Source organism: Astyanax mexicanus, chromosome 6 (assembly GCF_023375975.1).
Source record: "Astyanax mexicanus isolate ESR-SI-001 chromosome 6, AstMex3_surface, whole genome shotgun sequence".
In the NCBI taxonomy this organism is placed as follows: domain Eukaryota; kingdom Metazoa; phylum Chordata; class Actinopteri; order Characiformes; family Acestrorhamphidae; genus Astyanax; species Astyanax mexicanus.
Window position 1 is genome coordinate 41,082,381 of NC_064413.1, and position 18,705 is coordinate 41,101,085.

The 18,705-nt window shown below is 37.3% G+C and overlaps 1 protein-coding gene across 4 annotated transcripts in view; it reads right to left on the reverse strand.

Annotated features, from left to right (window-relative positions):
- mroh1 (maestro heat-like repeat family member 1) overlaps window positions 1-18,447 on the reverse strand; it is a 54,703-nt gene extending 36,256 nt beyond the window's left edge. For all 4 annotated transcript variants that reach the window (XM_022673557.2, XM_022673556.2, XM_022673555.2 and 1 more), the window contains exons 1-14: window positions 18,173-18,447; window positions 16,632-16,715; window positions 15,313-15,458; window positions 12,912-13,043; window positions 12,657-12,819; window positions 12,177-12,275; window positions 11,566-11,717; window positions 8,741-8,881; window positions 6,371-6,463; window positions 5,821-5,899; window positions 3,594-3,707; window positions 3,308-3,381; window positions 2,989-3,111; window positions 1,151-1,258 (exon numbers count right to left, since the gene is read on the reverse strand). In XM_022673557.2, the coding sequence (XP_022529278.2) occupies window positions 1,151-1,258; window positions 2,989-3,111; window positions 3,308-3,381; window positions 3,594-3,707; window positions 5,821-5,899; window positions 6,371-6,463; window positions 8,741-8,881; window positions 11,566-11,717; window positions 12,177-12,275; window positions 12,657-12,819; window positions 12,912-13,043; window positions 15,313-15,458; window positions 16,632-16,662 (1,455 nt within the window). In that variant the 5' untranslated portion in view covers window positions 16,663-16,715; window positions 18,173-18,447. The remainder of the gene's footprint in view (window positions 1-1,150; window positions 1,259-2,988; window positions 3,112-3,307; window positions 3,382-3,593; window positions 3,708-5,820; window positions 5,900-6,370; window positions 6,464-8,740; window positions 8,882-11,565; window positions 11,718-12,176; window positions 12,276-12,656; window positions 12,820-12,911; window positions 13,044-15,312; window positions 15,459-16,631; window positions 16,716-18,172) is intronic.
- Window positions 18,448-18,705: the final 258 nt, after the last annotated feature.

Below are 18,705 nucleotides of genomic sequence, written 5' to 3' on the forward strand. Positions count from 1 at the left end.
AAATGTAATGTTTTTTTCTTTAGCAATTTTGTTTTCTTTATTTTTTTTTTCTGACATGTTCATTTGTTTTGCACTTCAGGGCCACTGTACTGCCCACATACTTGCATCCTTTGTATAAGAATTGGTTTAAGCAATACACCCAACTAAGGGCATTTCAGATTAAAAAATGACAGACAACAACAGTAAAGGAGGTTATGATAACGTACTTTCAACAAAAAAAAAACACTTCAGAATCTGTCTCGGCCTCCAGGACAGACAATGGAAATTTAAGAGGCAAAAATCTGAGGGGCAGAAGTCAGGAAGTACAGGCAACTACAACTCAGAACTGTAGTTAAAGGGTAATCAGGCTCTGGCTCATAATGAGAGTTAAAGGGGCAGGTGGGATCAGGCTCAGGTTGGGTTGGGCTGGATTTTTTTGGGCCTGATCTAATCTCTAGTGTACGAAGAATACAACATTCTTTAATAATTACTAATATTTTGCTGTGGCAGCAAAATTTTAATTTTCAGAATCACAATTACAAAACGCAAAACTAATCGAAGGGCTTTTAATTTAAAACAATAGAGACAGGAAGAGGAGATGTGATAAGAGCCAACGTGCAGCCGACAAGAGTGAGAGAGAAATTTGGAATTGGACGGGGTGACGAGAGAGATAGTTTAAAAAAATAAAAAAATAAATAAATAAATCCTAGAGGAAACCCTGAATTTGATCTTTTTTGACAAAATAAAAATTCTAATGAACAGAAACAAATCTGAAATGCTCCACCTCCACTGCTATAACTGTCAACACAAAGCACTCAGCGGTGGCTCTCCCTCCTTTATTATTAACAGACAGCAGAAAATCGCCTCTATACGTTATAAACTCTAAGTGTCAGAGTGATGACAGAAACATGTCCTCCGCACACTGTTAATGTTGGGAGCCACACAAAAAAAGAGCTAAACCTTTCCAGACAATCACTGTGACACTCACTCACACTGTAACACTCACTATTACACACACTGCTGTTCAGGTCTGGTGCTGCTGATATTGGCTGAATAGATGATTTACTGCTAAACGTGTGTGAAATCCCTCTTTTGTAGCGTCATGCAAACACAGACTAAAAAACACGACTAGTTATATATGTACAGTAGTTTAATGTGTGTGTGTTCTCACATCAGTCAGGCGTCCCACAGTTGTAGTGAAGAGGTGAAGCGTGTTATCACACATGCTCCTCAGTGCCTCGTTGGTCACCTCCTCAGGGTCTGTAGGACGCTGCCCTCGCTGCAAATACAGACCAACATCAGGCCTTACACAGACATACCTTAATATACCTTAACATCGGGCTGTGGAGAAGTGAACTTGTGTTCTCTGGAATGATAATACTCCATCCAATACTTTGGGAAAAGCTTAGGAGCGTTTTGGTATATTAAAGACAATTTGAGGTGATTATCCCACATCCTGACCTCACAAAATCTCAAATCCTCACAGACATGTTCTAAAATATTGTAGAAAGCTAATATTTTTAATACCCTTGATTTCATAAGAAACAATAAACAAGCAGGTATTTTTTATACTTTTATCCATATTTTTTGGTTACTGTATCTATGCTTGTTTTGGCTTGTAATTACATCCACATTCAACACAGAAAGCCCAACATGCAAACCCTGCAGGTCAGTACAGTGTTCTTCAGCTTCCAAGAAACATGGCAAAAGTGAAAGGACTACCATTTCTTGTTTCTTGGTAATTAAGTAGCAGATTAAGTATTTCAGATTATGTAAATATCAAAATGCTATATTAATTTATCAATGTATTTCCAAGTTATGAAAGGAGAACTAGCAAAATAATCTCAGTACAAATGCCCATAGAAGATTGATGGACCACTACCAGATTTCCACCACTACCATCATTAGATTGACAAATCATGGAATTTCTCACACCATCAATTCAAATAGAAATGTACTGCACACCATTCTTGCCAAAATACTTCTTATGCAAAAAAAAAAAAAATCCAGCATTATGTATGTTGGTAATGCTTGTGGAAAACTCTCCTGGGCTGCTTCAAATTCTCCCAATGAATCTCCCATACAGTCTCCAGAAAAGCTTAAAAAGTCTGTCCAGTAAGATGACAGCACATGGTTTAAATCATTTTTATGTAAATCAAATCCTTCACTAACTGTCCATGCTACATTCATGAGAGTCATCCTGAAAAAGGCCACCCAGAGTCATGGCAAAGAGATTTTTACACAGGCACAGTGGATCCCTAATTGTTTAGCTTATCCAAGAACCACACAGACATTAAAGCAATAACTTTGTACATATTAAAATGTGTAACCTGTGGCATGATTAATATTATTATTTTTTTTTAGAGCCACCAGCCTAAATTACAAAAATGGAAACTTAACGGGGCAGTGGTTCAGAAACCTGCCATTTTTGAGCCCTTGACCAAGACCCTTAACCCTCACTGTGCACCGCAGCAAGGGTGAACTACTGCTCTGGCCACGTGCCTTCACTATATACACTGAATATTTGGCAGTGAAATTGTTATTTTTTTTGTTTTCCAGCTGAAAGATACAGATTGTTCAAGGCTGTGATAGTAAATTATATAATTAGAACTGCACTGCTGAAGTGAATGTTTAATTAAAGTAGCATTGTTGAAAATGTATTGTGTTTAATAACTGTTTCATTTATTCAACAGTGGGGCTCCGAGTGGCCCGGCGGACTAAGGCACTGGCACTATGATCTGAGGATCGCTGGTTTGAATCTAGAATCATCCTGCTTGCCATCAGCAGACAGAGTCCGAGAGAGGGCAATTGGCCTTGGAGATGGTAGATGGTCTTCCAAATTGGAGATAAAATGGGATTCAATTACATATAAATAAAAATTATATATAAATACAAACGTATTTAACGGTGAAAACATTAATGAAAACCTTTTTTTGAAAAAATATGTTCAATATTCTTTTTTAAAAACATTGTTAATAAATATTGTTATCTTGAAAAAAAGGCACATACATAGTAAGTGTCTGGCAGAGCACAGTGCTGAATGATGAAGCGCACAAGCAGGTCTCCACCCTCCAGCTCCAGGTATCCATGGTGAGCCATCGCACTGATCACCTGCACAACCCTCTTCTTTACCTGCACAAAGCAATAAACAGAACATAAACCATGCATTACATTACATTAGGCAGACGCTTTTGTCCAAAGCGGCTTACAATAGTCAAGTAAATGTACCATGCAAACCAGAAAAAAAAAACAGAATGAGATCATACTTTTATGAAAAAAATTATAATAAAAAATGGAAAAAAAAAAACTTGCATGAGTGAGTGCTCACCTTATTGCTGTGGTCTACTAGAGGCTGTCTGATGCTGGCAAGGATGAGAAGCTTCTTGGTTTCCATTATGGAAGCTAAAAGTATGAGAGCATTTTATCAGTAAAAAAAAAAAAAAAAAAAGTAAACTTCTTGATTCTTATGAATGTGTTTACAGCAAAGTATATATACTGGGTAAAACTTTAAAACATCTGTTTCCAACGACACATCAGATCAGAGCTGAATTTGAACTCCTTAAAAAGGCAATTGCCCTCTTAAGTGTGCTATTTAGTGGCAACGTGAGTCTCACTTGTTGAGTTGATGAGGTGTCTCAGCACAGCCAGGGAGCCCATTCTGTTTCTCTCATTACTGTTTTCCAGTCTCTGCAGGACAAACACCATCAGCCGGTCTGGGAACGTGTTGGCTGTGTCAAAAACAGACAAATATAAAATATCACACTCGCGCGTATTACGGTGGAGAACTTTAATACTGCGCTGTTTTCCATAACCCAGAAGACAGCAATGCATATAGACAGCTTCCTGTATTAAGTGCTCCCCTGGACTAAATTACACAGTCAGTGACGATCCTTCACGCGAAAAGGCTTTATGTTCATCTGGGAAACAGTCCCAAGCTGTTTAATAGGTCTACAAAATTAACAGCACATTAATCAAAATCATGATTCGGACTTCTGCATTTAAGGGAAAGGTCATGAGGAAATGCATGAGCAGTCTGGAGTTCTCCACAGTCTCCACTGCTCCATTACTGCCCTGATGAACAATGTGTGTTCACCTCCTTTTAGATGACCAACACTCCTGCATATAGAGCCTGGACCATGATGTGATCTACTGTATAATTAAACAAGGAAGAATTACAATCAACACTTCAGACTAAACTTAAAAAAAAGAGCAGATCTGGTGCGTAGCTGTATTTCACATAAACTGTTTTGAAAACTGTCCTCAGTAAAAAGAATATAAAAGCTCAGTGAAAGCCTGAAGCCTCAACCAAACACCTACATGATGTGAAATGTAATTTCAGTGATGGCAGGACACGAGGCATCTGAAGCTTAACTCAACAATAACTTAATCTCCTTTCCTCACAACCGAGTCATCAGACCAAATCACCTGATTATGAGCACACTCTGAACTCTCATCACTACAAGTCAGAGGAAAGAATCTTGGAGTCTTACTACTAGCATTTAAATGACCTGTAGCCTTTCGCTAAAAACTGACTTTGCATTTGGAATAACTGACAAAGCTATACAATTTCTAATATAATAATAAAAAAATAAAAAAATAAAAATAATAATAATAACACAAACTTTATTTATATATCCCTTTCATATATAAAAATGCAGCTCAAAATCATGTACATACAAACAGGTGAACAGATCACCAGTAAAATCTAGAAAAGTAAAGAGCAAGTAGATTAAAACAATTAAGATTCAACTTAAGTAAACTTAAGTAATTGACAATTAAGATAAGACAAAATTAAAAAATTATATTATTATTAAAAATAAAATAAGATAAGATTATAAAAGGTTTTTTTTATTAATTCATTAATTAATTCATGAATTAAAAAATGATTTAAACAAACAGAGTACTAGTGTTAATAGAGATCTCAAACCTTGGTGGCACTAAAACTGTGGGTAATTAATACTAGCTGAAAAAACTTTCATACAGTTGTAAAAATATATAGTATACTATTAAGGTGGGGTGTAAGATTTTAAAATATTACATTGATTCTCGAAAACACAGTATAGATTTTTAATTATTAGTTCATATGTGTAAAGACTGGTGGCAGACAATTCATTTGGTAGATGTTATGGTAGATAACAGTGCTGTACTTTGTTTTTTCGATCTCATTATTATTATGACTGCCTAAAAAGTAAACTTTTCTTTTAATAATGTGTTAATAATGCGTTTATATTGTACAGCTTACTTTGTTGCAATATACCATAATATACTGAATTGTAACTGCTGTATCATGATAAGTATCATATATGCCAGGTTCTTGCATACAGCCCCAGTTAAATATTTCACAAAATGGATTTATTCTTTTATGTATTTTATTATATTTTAAATATTATGTGTCATATTTACATTAAAATAACAGCTTGAAAATTATTGTAACATGCTCCACCTACTTGTTATAGGTACAACTATCCCTTTATTACTCCAACTACAGGCTTGTGTAACACTAATTATATAATTATATAAAATCCTGTAATAATATTACTCTACAGCTTAGGTCCACATGCTTCTTTCAGTTTTAGCACTGGTTCTGGATGTCTCAGCTTGCATACAGCGTGTTTTGTAGGAATGGCAGAAATTGTATATTACACTTTGCAGAAGTCTGCTTTACACCTCTGTGGATTCTGATTTGGAAAAAGGGCATTAGTTGCCATGATAAATTTCATTCTAGGCCATCCTAATTATTTTTACTGAATTATTCTTGAACAAAACCTTAAAATTGAAATTATTTTCACACATATTCATATAAGATTTGAATTTATATTTTGACAGGAAATAAAGACATACCAAGTATAGTAAAGCAGCGCAGAACTTCATTGTGATTTTTTATAGTTGGAGGGTTGTTAAAGTCCATAGGTGAACACACCTGAAAGAAAATATAATGATAAAAATTATTTAAAATAAATAAATAAATATCTGCTTCAAGCAACGTAAAACAGCAGACAGAAAAGCCATAATTTCTACATTATCTTCCGTCTTTCCTAATCAGTAAAATAAACAGTTTAAAGCGTTACACCTACATATTGTATAACACAAAGGATAAGCTGAGAGATTAAGTAATTTCATCATTTGATTCAGCAAGTGCTTCCTTATACACCAACAGCAAATACCATGACCAGATCTTACATTTACACACACAAGAGAGACGCAGCAGGTTTGCACATGTGGGCTGAGACTACGTGGGTTTACTCAAACTAGGCAAACCAGTTAAAACCTGTTTCATGGCAGTGACATAAGAGAGTACTTGAATTGCAAAAGAACAGTTAAAATTTAACACAACTGAGAGCAGCACAGAAAGATTAAGGAAAAAAGGCAGGAAAGTAAGAAGCTGCTTGACCTGTTGGTGCAGAGCAGAGAGCAGGCTGTCCATCTGAGTCTCAAGAACTCTGCTGCCCATATTCACAGAGGCATCCAGCACCTGGCAAAGGCTCTGAAAACACATAAAATAACACAGAGTTGCCTGTTGTTGTTATGGATGTCGTGTAGTTAAGTTGATTCTTGTTTATTAGCTATCTTTTTTTTTCTTTCCATTAAATAGAAGAAGAAAAAACAAATTCTCCTCACTAAACACGTATCATTTAGGCAGTGGCCAGTTCTCTGTTCTCATGTACAGTCACATAAGAATTAGAACACACCATTAAAACCTTTCTAATTATTATATAACAACATATACAATACATTTAGATGGGTTTGCTTTTGACTGTTATTGCAAGTCTCACATTCTACACTCTTCTTCTCAAAGTCTAAATCAGCTCTTTGGATCTGGACACAGTGATCACATGCACTTCAACAATCAAGATCAAATAAGACAGACTCTTCTCCTTGCTAAACATGTTCTAATCATCTGCAGCTGATGTGCTGCACCTGATTCTAATTTTAACCATTTTAAGAACTAAAATATGAGCGTTTTCTTTTTTGTATTATATTTTTTGCACTATAAGGTGCACCGGACTATAGGGTGCATTATGCGACACTAGTGAGGATCAGGGGTGTCACCATGTTTTCCTGCTAATTTAGCAGGTCTCACTGCTGGCTGGTGTTTCTCTTTCATTTTATTTTAAAGTTAAATAAGCGTTGAATATTAATCTCTCCTGAAAACTGTTGAGTAAACTGGGTGAGTAAAGCAATTTTGTTTATTTACAGTAAGCTTAGCTTTCCAGATTTCCACTAAGGCTGGGTGCAGCAGCATTAGCATTAGCGGGTAACCGCTAGCGCTAATCACAACTAATGCCGCCCAACAGAGCTACACTGAGGAACCCAGAGTATTCCAGTAAGCCAGGGCGATTAACGCGGTTAGAAGCTAATGCTAATTCCGCTCCAGCATTGCTAGCTGCGGTAAGCAGCAGGATACAGGCTGATAAAACTCATCCTCTGAACAGCGAAAGAGCTAGCGCTTAGCGGCTAACGCTAAAGCTGATCCAGCCTCGGTGCTGGAGAGCTAAACTGAAACTGCTGTAGAACGCTGCACTTCAGCGGAGTGGCTTTACTGCTCCTTTCAACCTGACTGGTAGAATTCATACATAAGTGACAAAGGATTATATTATAAATCCCTCAGACTGAGAGGAGGAAACCTTGGGAGAATAAAGAATAAAGACTCAATAAGAGGAACCCATCCTCTCTGGTTGACACTAGATAGCACAACAAATAACAACACAAACAACTGTACAGTGTGACACTTGAGAGCCTTGGCTATTGTAAGAACAGTTCCAAGTAATAGGTACCAAATGTGCCAAACAGAAAAAGCAGTGTATAGTAGAGTAGGAACCTTGCAGTGGATGTAAGGGCCTAACGTGTCTATTGTGATGATCTTGGCTGCATCAGTCATACAACATTAGTGTGGTACAATGTAAGGTTGCACGATATATCGTTTAAGCATCGTCATCACGGTGCGAGCATGCAGAATAGTCACATCGCAGCAGGACGTGTGATGTCACCTAAGGCAATTAAATCGAACACGTCATGTTGCGATGTTTTGCTGCTTGATACAAAAAGTAGATACGCAGTATTGTAATTTTCCGAGTAAACAGTGCTGTCTCTGTGTCTGTGTAAGTGACAGGCTGCTGCTGCCTAGGAAGTGTGAGGAGGAGAGGGAGCAGGGTAACTGCATGAGATATTTGCATGGCCTCCACATGGCTGGGCACGTGCTTGTAAACGCAGCAGCAAACATTCTGTTGAAAGCTGTGCACCTCAGTTTGGCATAGTTATGTTTTTTTTTACCATTTAAAAGGCCATTAAAATGGCTCTAAAGCACTGACTCAGCTCTCGGTCGTCCCAGATCTCTGATGCAAGAAAGCATGCAGGTTGGGCTGAAGACGTCACCGGTCCTGGATTGTTTAATATTGTGATATATATATCATAAAAAAGTGTAATGTCACATTTTTTCAATATCATGCAGCCCTAATACAATGATACCCAAAAATATTGCTGCTGAAATGGTCTGCCAACCAAAAGGATCTAGCCATCAATGGCCCTATGATCTGAATCTGACCACTGATACAGTACTAAAGAATGACTAACACACACTGTTCATGAGCTATTATCTCTAACTTATATGTTATAGGTGCTCAATAAACTGATACAAGTCAAGTTTAGCCATATTTTTGGATTTTTCATCCTTTACTTCACAAACCCGAAAAAATGTGTGCGAAATAAAAAGGAAATTAATCAAGAGAGATAACAGAGTGTGTGAGAACGAGAGGAGCAGCACCTTGCTGACGATGTAGTGTTCAGGGTTCTTCTTGTACAGGCCCAGTACTGTGGGGACGAGTTTGGGGAGCTGTTCCTCCAGCTTATCATGAGCCATCAGGTGACTCATCGACCCCAGAGCTTCTGCTACCGTCAGACGCAACTGCAGCATGCACAAACACAAAAACACACACATACAGTGATTCATCACACCTATACAGTGAAATAAACAAAGAACAAGTAGCATGAAGACTTCAAGAGTCACACAGCTCAGGAGTCTGGAAATTTCTGTCCTCTAGTGCTCTCTGGCTTTACACAGTGTGAAGAATGCTCTCAGAGTCCAGCACCGTGAATTTCCAAAAGTCTAGCCCAGGATTTTCCAATTTCTACCCATGCTCTGCATCTTTTAGTATTTCCTGTAATCCAACACACCTGATACAACTCATGTGCTAATTTCTAGGCTTGAGTGTGGTTAGGGGACTTAGAGAAAAGCACAAAAGTAGAGGAAAACTCTGCAGTGTGTTTGGAACTACTGGCCTTATACTCGCATATCTGTGTTGCGCTATACAATGAGGTGTCTTAAATCATGTCAAACATGTTATTTACTTTAGGCACTAAATAAAACTAAAACATCTTGTTTTAACAGCAGTTTCAATGTGTTAATGCAGCTTACATCTATAGAAATATGGGACATATTGTTTATTACAAGCAGAAATCACATAAATCAAAACACGAAAAGATGATCAAACAACAAACTGAATATATTCACTGCCTTAGAGTGAAGAAATACAGAACTTGCAGAAAAACTGTGTCTGAGAAATTAAATCACTGGACAGATTCATGGTACCCAACATGATAAAACGTCATGGGGTTGTAGTATGTAAATTGATTATGTCCCATTTTCCCTATCTGTACTATCACTTAATAAGTGCAAGTTTCCGAAAACACAAACTGTAGATTAAACTAAACTAAAAATTCAAAGTTTGTATGTAAAAGAATTCTGTATTATTGCTTCTTGAGTTAAAGGAGAGTCCGGGGTGAAATGGACTTGGGGTATATGTAGTGAAACCTGATAATTAGTACAAACTTTTGTTGGATAGCTCTTTTTGTTGGATATTCTCTCACTGACAAAGGTTGCTAGGAACCTGGGTGTTATGGTTGATGACCAGCTCTCCTTCACGCACCATGTGGCCTCGGTTGCTCGATCCTGCCGCTTCGCGCTTTATAACATCAGGAAAATTAGACAGTTTCTGACGCAACAGGCCACCCAACTCCTGGTACAAGCGGTCGTCATCTCACGCCTCGACTACTGCAATGCCCTGCTAACTGGCCTCCCGGCCTGCGTAGTAAAACCACTCCAAATGATCCAGAATGCAGCAGCACGTCCGGTCTTCAACCAACCAAAACGGGCACATGTCACCCCGCTGCTCATTGAGCTCCATTGGCTACCAGTTGATGCTCGCATCAAATTCAAAACTCTTACAATCGCCTACAAGGTGATGACAGAACAGCTCCTTCTTACCTGCACTCACTCCTGAAGGCTTACGCTACCTCCCGGCCGCTGCGCTCCTCCAATGAACGTCACCTCGCTTTGCCAAACATTCACACAAAGCAATCCAGACTGTTCTCATACAGAGTTCCCCAATGGTGGAACAAACTACCTGCCACTACCAGATCAGGAGAATCTCTCGCTATCTTTAAGAGACTCCTGAAGACAGAGCTCTTCAAAGAGCACTTACTCTCCAAACACCTCTAACACACTAACTACTTCTAACCCCATTTCCTTCTTCCCCTCCTTCACTTCTCTATCCCTTTATTTCCCTTTGACCTCCTTTAAGCCCTATCTAAAAATGGGTTATCTAAATTCCTATTACTTTTGTACTTCATTATTGTAAGTTGCTTTGGACAAAAGCGTCTGCCAAATGAAATGAAATGTAATGTAATGTAATGGATAGCCCACCTCCTTTCACCCCCAGCTGACGCTCCCAACAGGCTTAAAATGCTAGTGATAGGGGCAAATAATTGCCCATGCGAATAAACCTCTATTTTACACTATTAACAAGCTCAAAGTAGCTCAACACTTAATTGGTAGAATTCTAAGGAACTTGATATTTAAAACGAGGCCCTTATCATTTTGAAAGTGCACGGATTGTTCATTAAAAAACACTTTTATACACACACTACCTTCAGGTAGTTCTCTGGGCATCGCCATCTTGTAATTAAGTTGACTGAGGAGCACAAACCAACAGATTGAAAATGCATGAAATCCAGCTGTTTCTGAAAAAAAGCTCTATATTATTCAGGCACTACCTCAAGATTGTGTGTGTATAAACAGTGTTTTTAATATATTAGCTGTGCACTTTTAAAGCTATCAGTGCCTTGTTTTAAAATGTTACAGTCCTCGGAATTCTACCAATGCAGTGTGGAGCTACTTTCAGCTTGTTAATAATGTAAATTGGTGATTTCTTTGCATGGGCAACCCTATGCCCCTATTTCTAGCATTGTAAGCCTGTTGGGAGCATCAGCTAAAAGTGCTAAATTTTTTAATACTGGGGTGAATGTAGGTGGGCTATGAGACAAACGCTTGTTCTCGTTTTTTTTTATGTTTCACTACACCCCAGTTTCTCACACCGGATTTCTCATTTATAATAAACATGGCTTTAGCCCTCCGCTGCCACTGCCCTTAAACAGCCAAATCTGCTCTCAGCTTTAAACAAGATTTACTTGACCGTCTTTCTGTTCTGTCAGACAGAAAAAGTCGTGACTCCATTTCAAACAACAGACTCTCTTTGACCAGCAAACTCAGTTAGTTCTAATTGGATCCCTGCTCTCTCTCATTCAGTGTACCTTGGGTTCTCTGCTCTGTAGCCAGCTGTTGAAGAGTATGTCATACGCAGCATAGATTTCACCGGAGAAGGTGTCCTTGCGGACAGTGGGGTCCGGGGCTTTGTCCAGGTTCGCCAGGTACTCTAGAATGCTCTCGCTGAAGCGGTAAAGAGCTGGCAAGCAAACAGGGTTTTTTTATTTGTTATAAAACTGATTAAATAAATGATTAAATAAGAAAATACATGAGGTTAGTAAGATCCAACTATATGTACTAAATGATCCAAAATCATTGGACACCTTTTTGTTCATTGTTTCTTCTAAAAATCAATTGTATTCAAAGAGTTAAACCAGCTCTAGTGCCCATGGCAGTCAAAAGTTTTTTTTTTTTTTTTTTTTTATCTGCACCAGATAAGAATAGAATATAATTCTAAAGGCAATACTTCTATATAGGGACTAACAAGACAGGCTTTGTGCATTTGCTCATCTGTGTCAGCAATGGGTGCAAAGCTAGTTTTAATATAAGTGTATTTATTACTGAATTTATTAGAAAAAGTGTCCACAAACATTTAGACATATAGTGTATCTATCCTCACAAATCTAACCCTGAAGTAGATTTTTTTATGCTATCTTACCAGAGGAGAAGACCCACTTCATGTTGTCTTGCTTGGCCATGCCCAACATAGGCAACATGGTGCCCAAAATTGCACTGAGGAATGGCACCATTCCATACACTGAAATTATAAACGAGACATTCAACAAATCACGGGAGAGAACAGGAGAGAAAGTGGCAAAACAGAAGGCAAAAAAGGGAAATAACATAGCAAGAAATTAAAACTAAATTACCACACTATTATATGATAATCATGCGGCTGAGAGAGGAACTGAAACAAAGGCTACACCAACTGACTGGCATGCTAAATATATCAGCGCACCTTTGAAGCTTTCCTAGTCATAGCAGATGAATGAAATATTAAGTAATACGTTATATTATGAATGCTGAGAAACATGAGGACTTTATTTAAGGATATCCAAACTGAATTTACAGTACTTTTAGCAAAATTTATTACGTGTATTCTGGTTAAAACAGAAAACAGAAACAGAATAAGACTTACCATTGGAGTCAGAGAGACTGGCTAATGTTTGGACTACGAAAAAGTGAGGTAAAACCCCTGGCTGGAACTTGCTGAGGATCTCCTCCATGATGTCATTGATGTATTTGTTCCCAACAGCAACCAAAATATTACTGGCTGCTTGCTGCCATTCAGCAGAAACTTCCTGTAAAGAAATTAAATAAACTAAATATTTCTTTCCCAAAATTCACAGCTGCAGAATATCATATTCTTTTCTTTTTGAAAACAGTGTCTTACCTTAGACCTGGTCATCTCATCTGAGGCCAGTGATATGATGCTCTTTATTTTAGGGTAACTGATGTCATCAATCTTGCTTTTTACTACCAGCTCTATGGTCTGCAGGACCACCACTCTGTGGCCTGCTACCAGCTACACAAGAGAGAGAGAGAGAGAGAGAGAGAGAGAGAGAGAAATTCATCTTAATTAATTAGCTAAGTAAAAGCTATATATAAAACAGAGCCCAAATCATAATGCATAAAGTCACGTGTAGGCCTGTCACGATAACATTTTTTGTGGACGATATATCATTCCAGAAATGATTGCGATAAACGATATTATTGTCATTTTAAAACCATTTAAATTCCAGTGACAAAATGATAATAGTATAGCATAACAAAGCAATTATACTAATTTAAATACAACAGCATTTTAAATGATCAAAGTTTGGACAAAATATATATTTATTCTACACCTACTGCAGTCCATACTGTGTGTATGCAGTCACAGTTATTAAAAAAATTGTAATTTAGCATGACTGACTAAAATACTGTTCACTGATACATATGTGAACAAACATTCAAATGAACACAATAGATGATATCACGATTATTAAATATTATTGAAGTCATGTCTATTTACTGTACCATAAGTCAATAATCTACTAATTGTGACAGGCCTGGTCACATGATCTAACAAATAATAATACAAAAAGTCAATATTATAAAAGTCTTACTAGCTAACAGGCTTCTTTTAGACAAGGTGAAAGATATGCACTTTCAAATAGGGGTGGGCGATAAAGTCAACATATTATATCACAAAATATAACAGAACTGTCAGGATACACAATATTTATTACAAATTTATGACACACAATAAAATGCATAATATACTTAGTACACTGATTTTTATTCAAAATGTGCTGCAATTAATCTAATAAAACAGGACAAATTAAACTCTATGTAATGAACTGTGTAGTCGGTCATTGTTCTTTAAGCACTACAGATATTCACAATATGTTCATAAAGGTATAATAAAGTGTTTTGTGCATCACAGTGCAATACAATATTGCCATCCATCCATCCATCTATCTATCCATCTATAGGCTACACGGTCATCTCAGTACAAGAGGAGCAGGCTGGCCATATGATCATAAGAGCTGATGTACAAAAGCAAGCAAAGTCACCCCATGTGACACCACTGTTAGCAATAGAAACAGAACACTGTATATTGCTTAATGTAATGCAAAACATCAGTCACACCATCAGAGAGGGATCACATGCTGAGTCACATTAGCAGAGGAAGGAAATGACAGACTGTATCCATGAAAAGGCTCATAGTAGTGATGCCAGTTTTATATGTGTATGCTGCTACTGTGAAAACTTTTCAGGCATTGATAAAAAAAATTTAAATAAAAAGCTCTTTATTTGAACAGTAAGTGTTTATCAGCTCAGTGAAACACAAATTAATATTAATATAAAAACAAATGTTCATAAAAAAGTGGTGATTTTACATCAGTGTTTATTAAAACATCTATACAAGTCTAGTACCTGTTCTACTGTGATTCGGAGTTTCCACAAGCAACTTTTAAATAATGTGATTAGCTGCCAAAAATCTGCACAGCACTGTATATGTTCTAAACAGTCTGCAGCCAGTCGACTTGTTTATTTTACTCCACTGTCAAATCCTTTTGAGCTGGGCAATCAAGAGCTATCAAACTGCGATTACCTGGATTAAGTGTGTTGGAATCTGGAACAAGACTAAATCTTAAGAGTGGCTGAGTGTCCTTGAGAAGTGGGCTGAGTGCTATTGTGCTTTCTCCTGTTTTGATTGTTTCAAGGAGAAACCTTTGGCAAAGCTATACTGCTTGTTATTAAGGAATGTAAATACTGTATATATAGCAAGATCAGTCACACCTATCAAAAATAAGTCCTTAAAAAGCCTTATCAAAAGAATATCACTGTAATATGGGTGTAAGAAAATTACCAAATGTGTAAGTATCAAAATATTACTGTTCAGATTCTCAAAAACACATAATTGGCATTGTATTGCAATATATTGAATCCCAACACTTGTATGATGATATGTAATGTATCATGATATGTATTTACTAGTCTCTGCCAGTAATTCATTCTGTAATTCTGTATAAAAAATATAATCAAAACACACTGAATATGAAAACTGGAGTCAAGAAGGGTGCCAAAGTAAAACATAAGATTTGTTGTTGTAGCGGAACAAGCTAAACATGATCATTCACTGCTTTTAGTGTCTAATACATCCCTTAAAAACACATCAAATTAGAAATGTCATATAATTTAAGCAGAACGATCTACAGATAAACCATGTCAGTCTGTTGCTCTCAAAAATCGAAATTTTTCTGTATTTTTTTTACTAATGTACTATGTAAATAAAGCCATCAGACCTTGGAGTGTTTAACCAGGTAGTCCTGACACATGGAGAGCACTTTATCAGGCTGCTGGTTCCCCAACGTCAGGATGGATTTCCGAACCTGCTCCTGCACCACTGCATCCTTGTCATTGGCTGCATCCAGCAGGGCCAGGGTCACCTCTGATAGACATATACATACACACACACATACATTTAACTAGGAACGTATAGACAGGGATAACAGTTAGAAAATAACCTTTTTTTACTAAATTACTGTGCTAAGACTTTAAAAAATACACATTGAGGATATTTAGCTCTATCCAGTTGATCTCTACAGTAAATACAAAAGCAAATAAACTACTTGTACTGCCTTTTAAGACTTTATTTTAAAAAATAAAGAATATTACCATGCAGCAGTATGTCTAGTATGTCAGAAGGTGCCATGAAGCAATGGCTCTGACTGGCAAACCAGCAAAGATCTGAATTTAATCACTGTGCTACTTCCTGCTCAAGTTTCATGACAACAAGGCATGTGACCATCAGTGTAGTAGGTTTGTGACTTCCAGGCAAAATACAGGAAAACTCTAGTGTATGTACTGTCACTTTAACAGCTCTGTAAACCCACAAACAGAACGAACATAAAATGCAGACTAGGTGGATTTGGGTGATTAACTGTGCTGCATGATCCAGCATTATTACACAGAGGATCTGTTCTTGCTCTTTTAGAAACAAAATACATACAATCTGGACCTACACTAAGTCATTTTTACAAAAAGAATATATAAATCTATTTAAAAAGGCCTACAGCAATTAATTCAAGTCTGTGCTGCTACTTCAGAAGAAGTCACAGCATTCAAATGTGTGTAGAAAGAGATTCTTTCTAATACAAACTGCTCACAGGGACAGAAAATCATTACAACAGCTCAGCAAACACATTTATTTGGCAAGGTGAAGGAAAGGATAATGCTGGCCTGTAGCAGCAAAATGCTTCAACCCTGAGCCCAATGGGCTGCTTTCCCATATCCAGATAATGCCAAAGCCTAGACTAGAACTGGTCAATACTGAATCACTATTGTCTTAGCAATGAAGTTCAAGGCTACACTTATTATGATTGGAAACAATGCACTACATGTACAGTCTTGACTGACAGATGGACAGCCGGACAGATTGCAGCTCAAACAACAACTCATCTATATATAATAAATAAGAAATTAAAATGTTGGTAATTAATAATGCCATTAATTCATTTGCAGTTCTCATTCATGTTATAATACACACCAATATGCCATTTCAGATTAAATGTGATTGTCAGGACAACTACTAACTATGGGTGAAGAAAAGAGTGGTACTCACGCTCCACATCGGTCTCCTCGATGACCCCCATGACAAAGAAATAGAGGAAATTCAGAAGTGCATGTGTACTTTCCAATAATGGAGCTGGAAAAAAGCATAAATAAAGTTGGTATGGACAAAATGATGCACCATTAACATGAACTCTTACAATCTACAGTGCTCCTTAAAAAGTTTACACGTTTCTAACATCTATCTTGGAAAACGTAAGAACTATAGAACTTTAAATACAGAACTATATATTTCATGATCTTTTTAGGTATTCAGGAATTATTAAAGATTTTTAATATAAATGATATATAAAGAATACAATATTTGCTGTGTTATGGTTCTCCAACATCAGAAAAGTCTTGCGATACAAAACAAGTAGAAGTAGAGCAACAAGAGTGTCCATAAGGTCAGGATGCTGAATTAATCACCCCTAACTCCCCAATTCCTCCCAAAATTTCTGTACTTGGTGGATTACCATTATTTACCTCAACTCTGGGTAATTTATACCCCTGTATTCTAGTTTAGCTCAAGACTGGCATACTGCAGAGTGCCAGAGCCCTATACTATTGGAACTATTACGCTTCAGGACCTAATAAAAGCTGTGTAGCTTTGCACACACATCCATGTCCAAAGAGGTAGCTACATCTTAAAGTAGCTGAAAGCATTTATTATAGTGGATGTACATATTTTTTATAGATATATCATCTTTAGAATATCAAGGCTAGATTTGTTTTCTAGCTTTTATTAGCTTGCTAATTGCTAAAGGATAGTTAGCTATACACATTTCTGACATACACTGAAATTTGAATTTGAAATGTACACATTTGTATAAACATAACACAGACTTACTAAAATACTTGCAGGCTCCAAGTCACTATAAATATATATTTTAACAATAAAATCTATTATATTTGTACTTTTATTTTGTAAGTCCCTATAAACGTAGTATTGGCATATTAGTTTGTAAGTCACTCTAATTCAACAATTAAAATGCAAGTTTATTTAAACTTTTATTTTGTAAGTCCCTATAAATATGGTATTAGCATATTAGCTTGTGTATAGTCACTATACACACCTGTTAAGCTATAGTTATATTTTAACAATAAAAATGTGGTAAATTATATTTGAGCTTTTATTTTGTAAGTCCCTATGAATAATATATTATAGATATATCCTTAGCTTTTTTCTAGCTCGCTAAATGCTAGGATAGCTAGCTAGCTGCCGACATTTCAGACGTTTAGTTAATATACATTTATACAAATATAACACAACACAGGCCCACTGAAACACTGCAGATTAAACCCCGCAGGCTCCCGCAGGCTCCAGTTGGCCTGTCAGCTCCTACACTTCCTTGTCAGTAGATCTGAACTTGACACAAACACTGACACTCGGCTCAGGTAGCTAACTAACACAGGCTAGTTTTAGCTAATCTGAAGGCCAGGTTTCAGTGTTTCCCTCGTGACAGCAGCAATACACAGCCTGGCCCGCCGTGTCAGCGCTGTGTGCCCGTGTAATACAGCTGTTAAACCCGCCGTGTGTGTCTGTGATATTACCTCCGCAGCCCCGCTGTTACTCAGCTCTCTGCTGCTGCTGCTGCTGCTGCTGATACAGAGAGCGAGGCTCCCCGGTCCTCAGCATAAACAGCACAGCGTGCTGCTGTCCCCGGCGGCTCCCCGCGGCTCCTCTACTATATCCGCTGTCAGGTTCGGATAATATTTATCACTTTTACAGCAGCGATGGATTAAAGCCTGAATCTCAGAACAGCGAGCAGAGCTGCAGCAGGTAAACACACATCATGTGCCTGCGGTCAGCAGGAACAGCTCAGGTGGGCGTGCCAGAGTCCTCCAAACACCAGCGAAGAAGAACAAACTCTCGCACACGCGCACACACAGGCACAGGCACAGTTAAATGATCAGAATATTAAACATTTTCCAAGTCACTTTTTGATATATTATCACTACTAATATCGATTTATATCAGAACTCGTATATTGTACGTTAATATAACGAATCGTTTTAGAACTTTTATTTTGTAAATACAGCTCTGGAAAACAAATAAAAAATAAGAGGCCACTTAAAAATGAGTT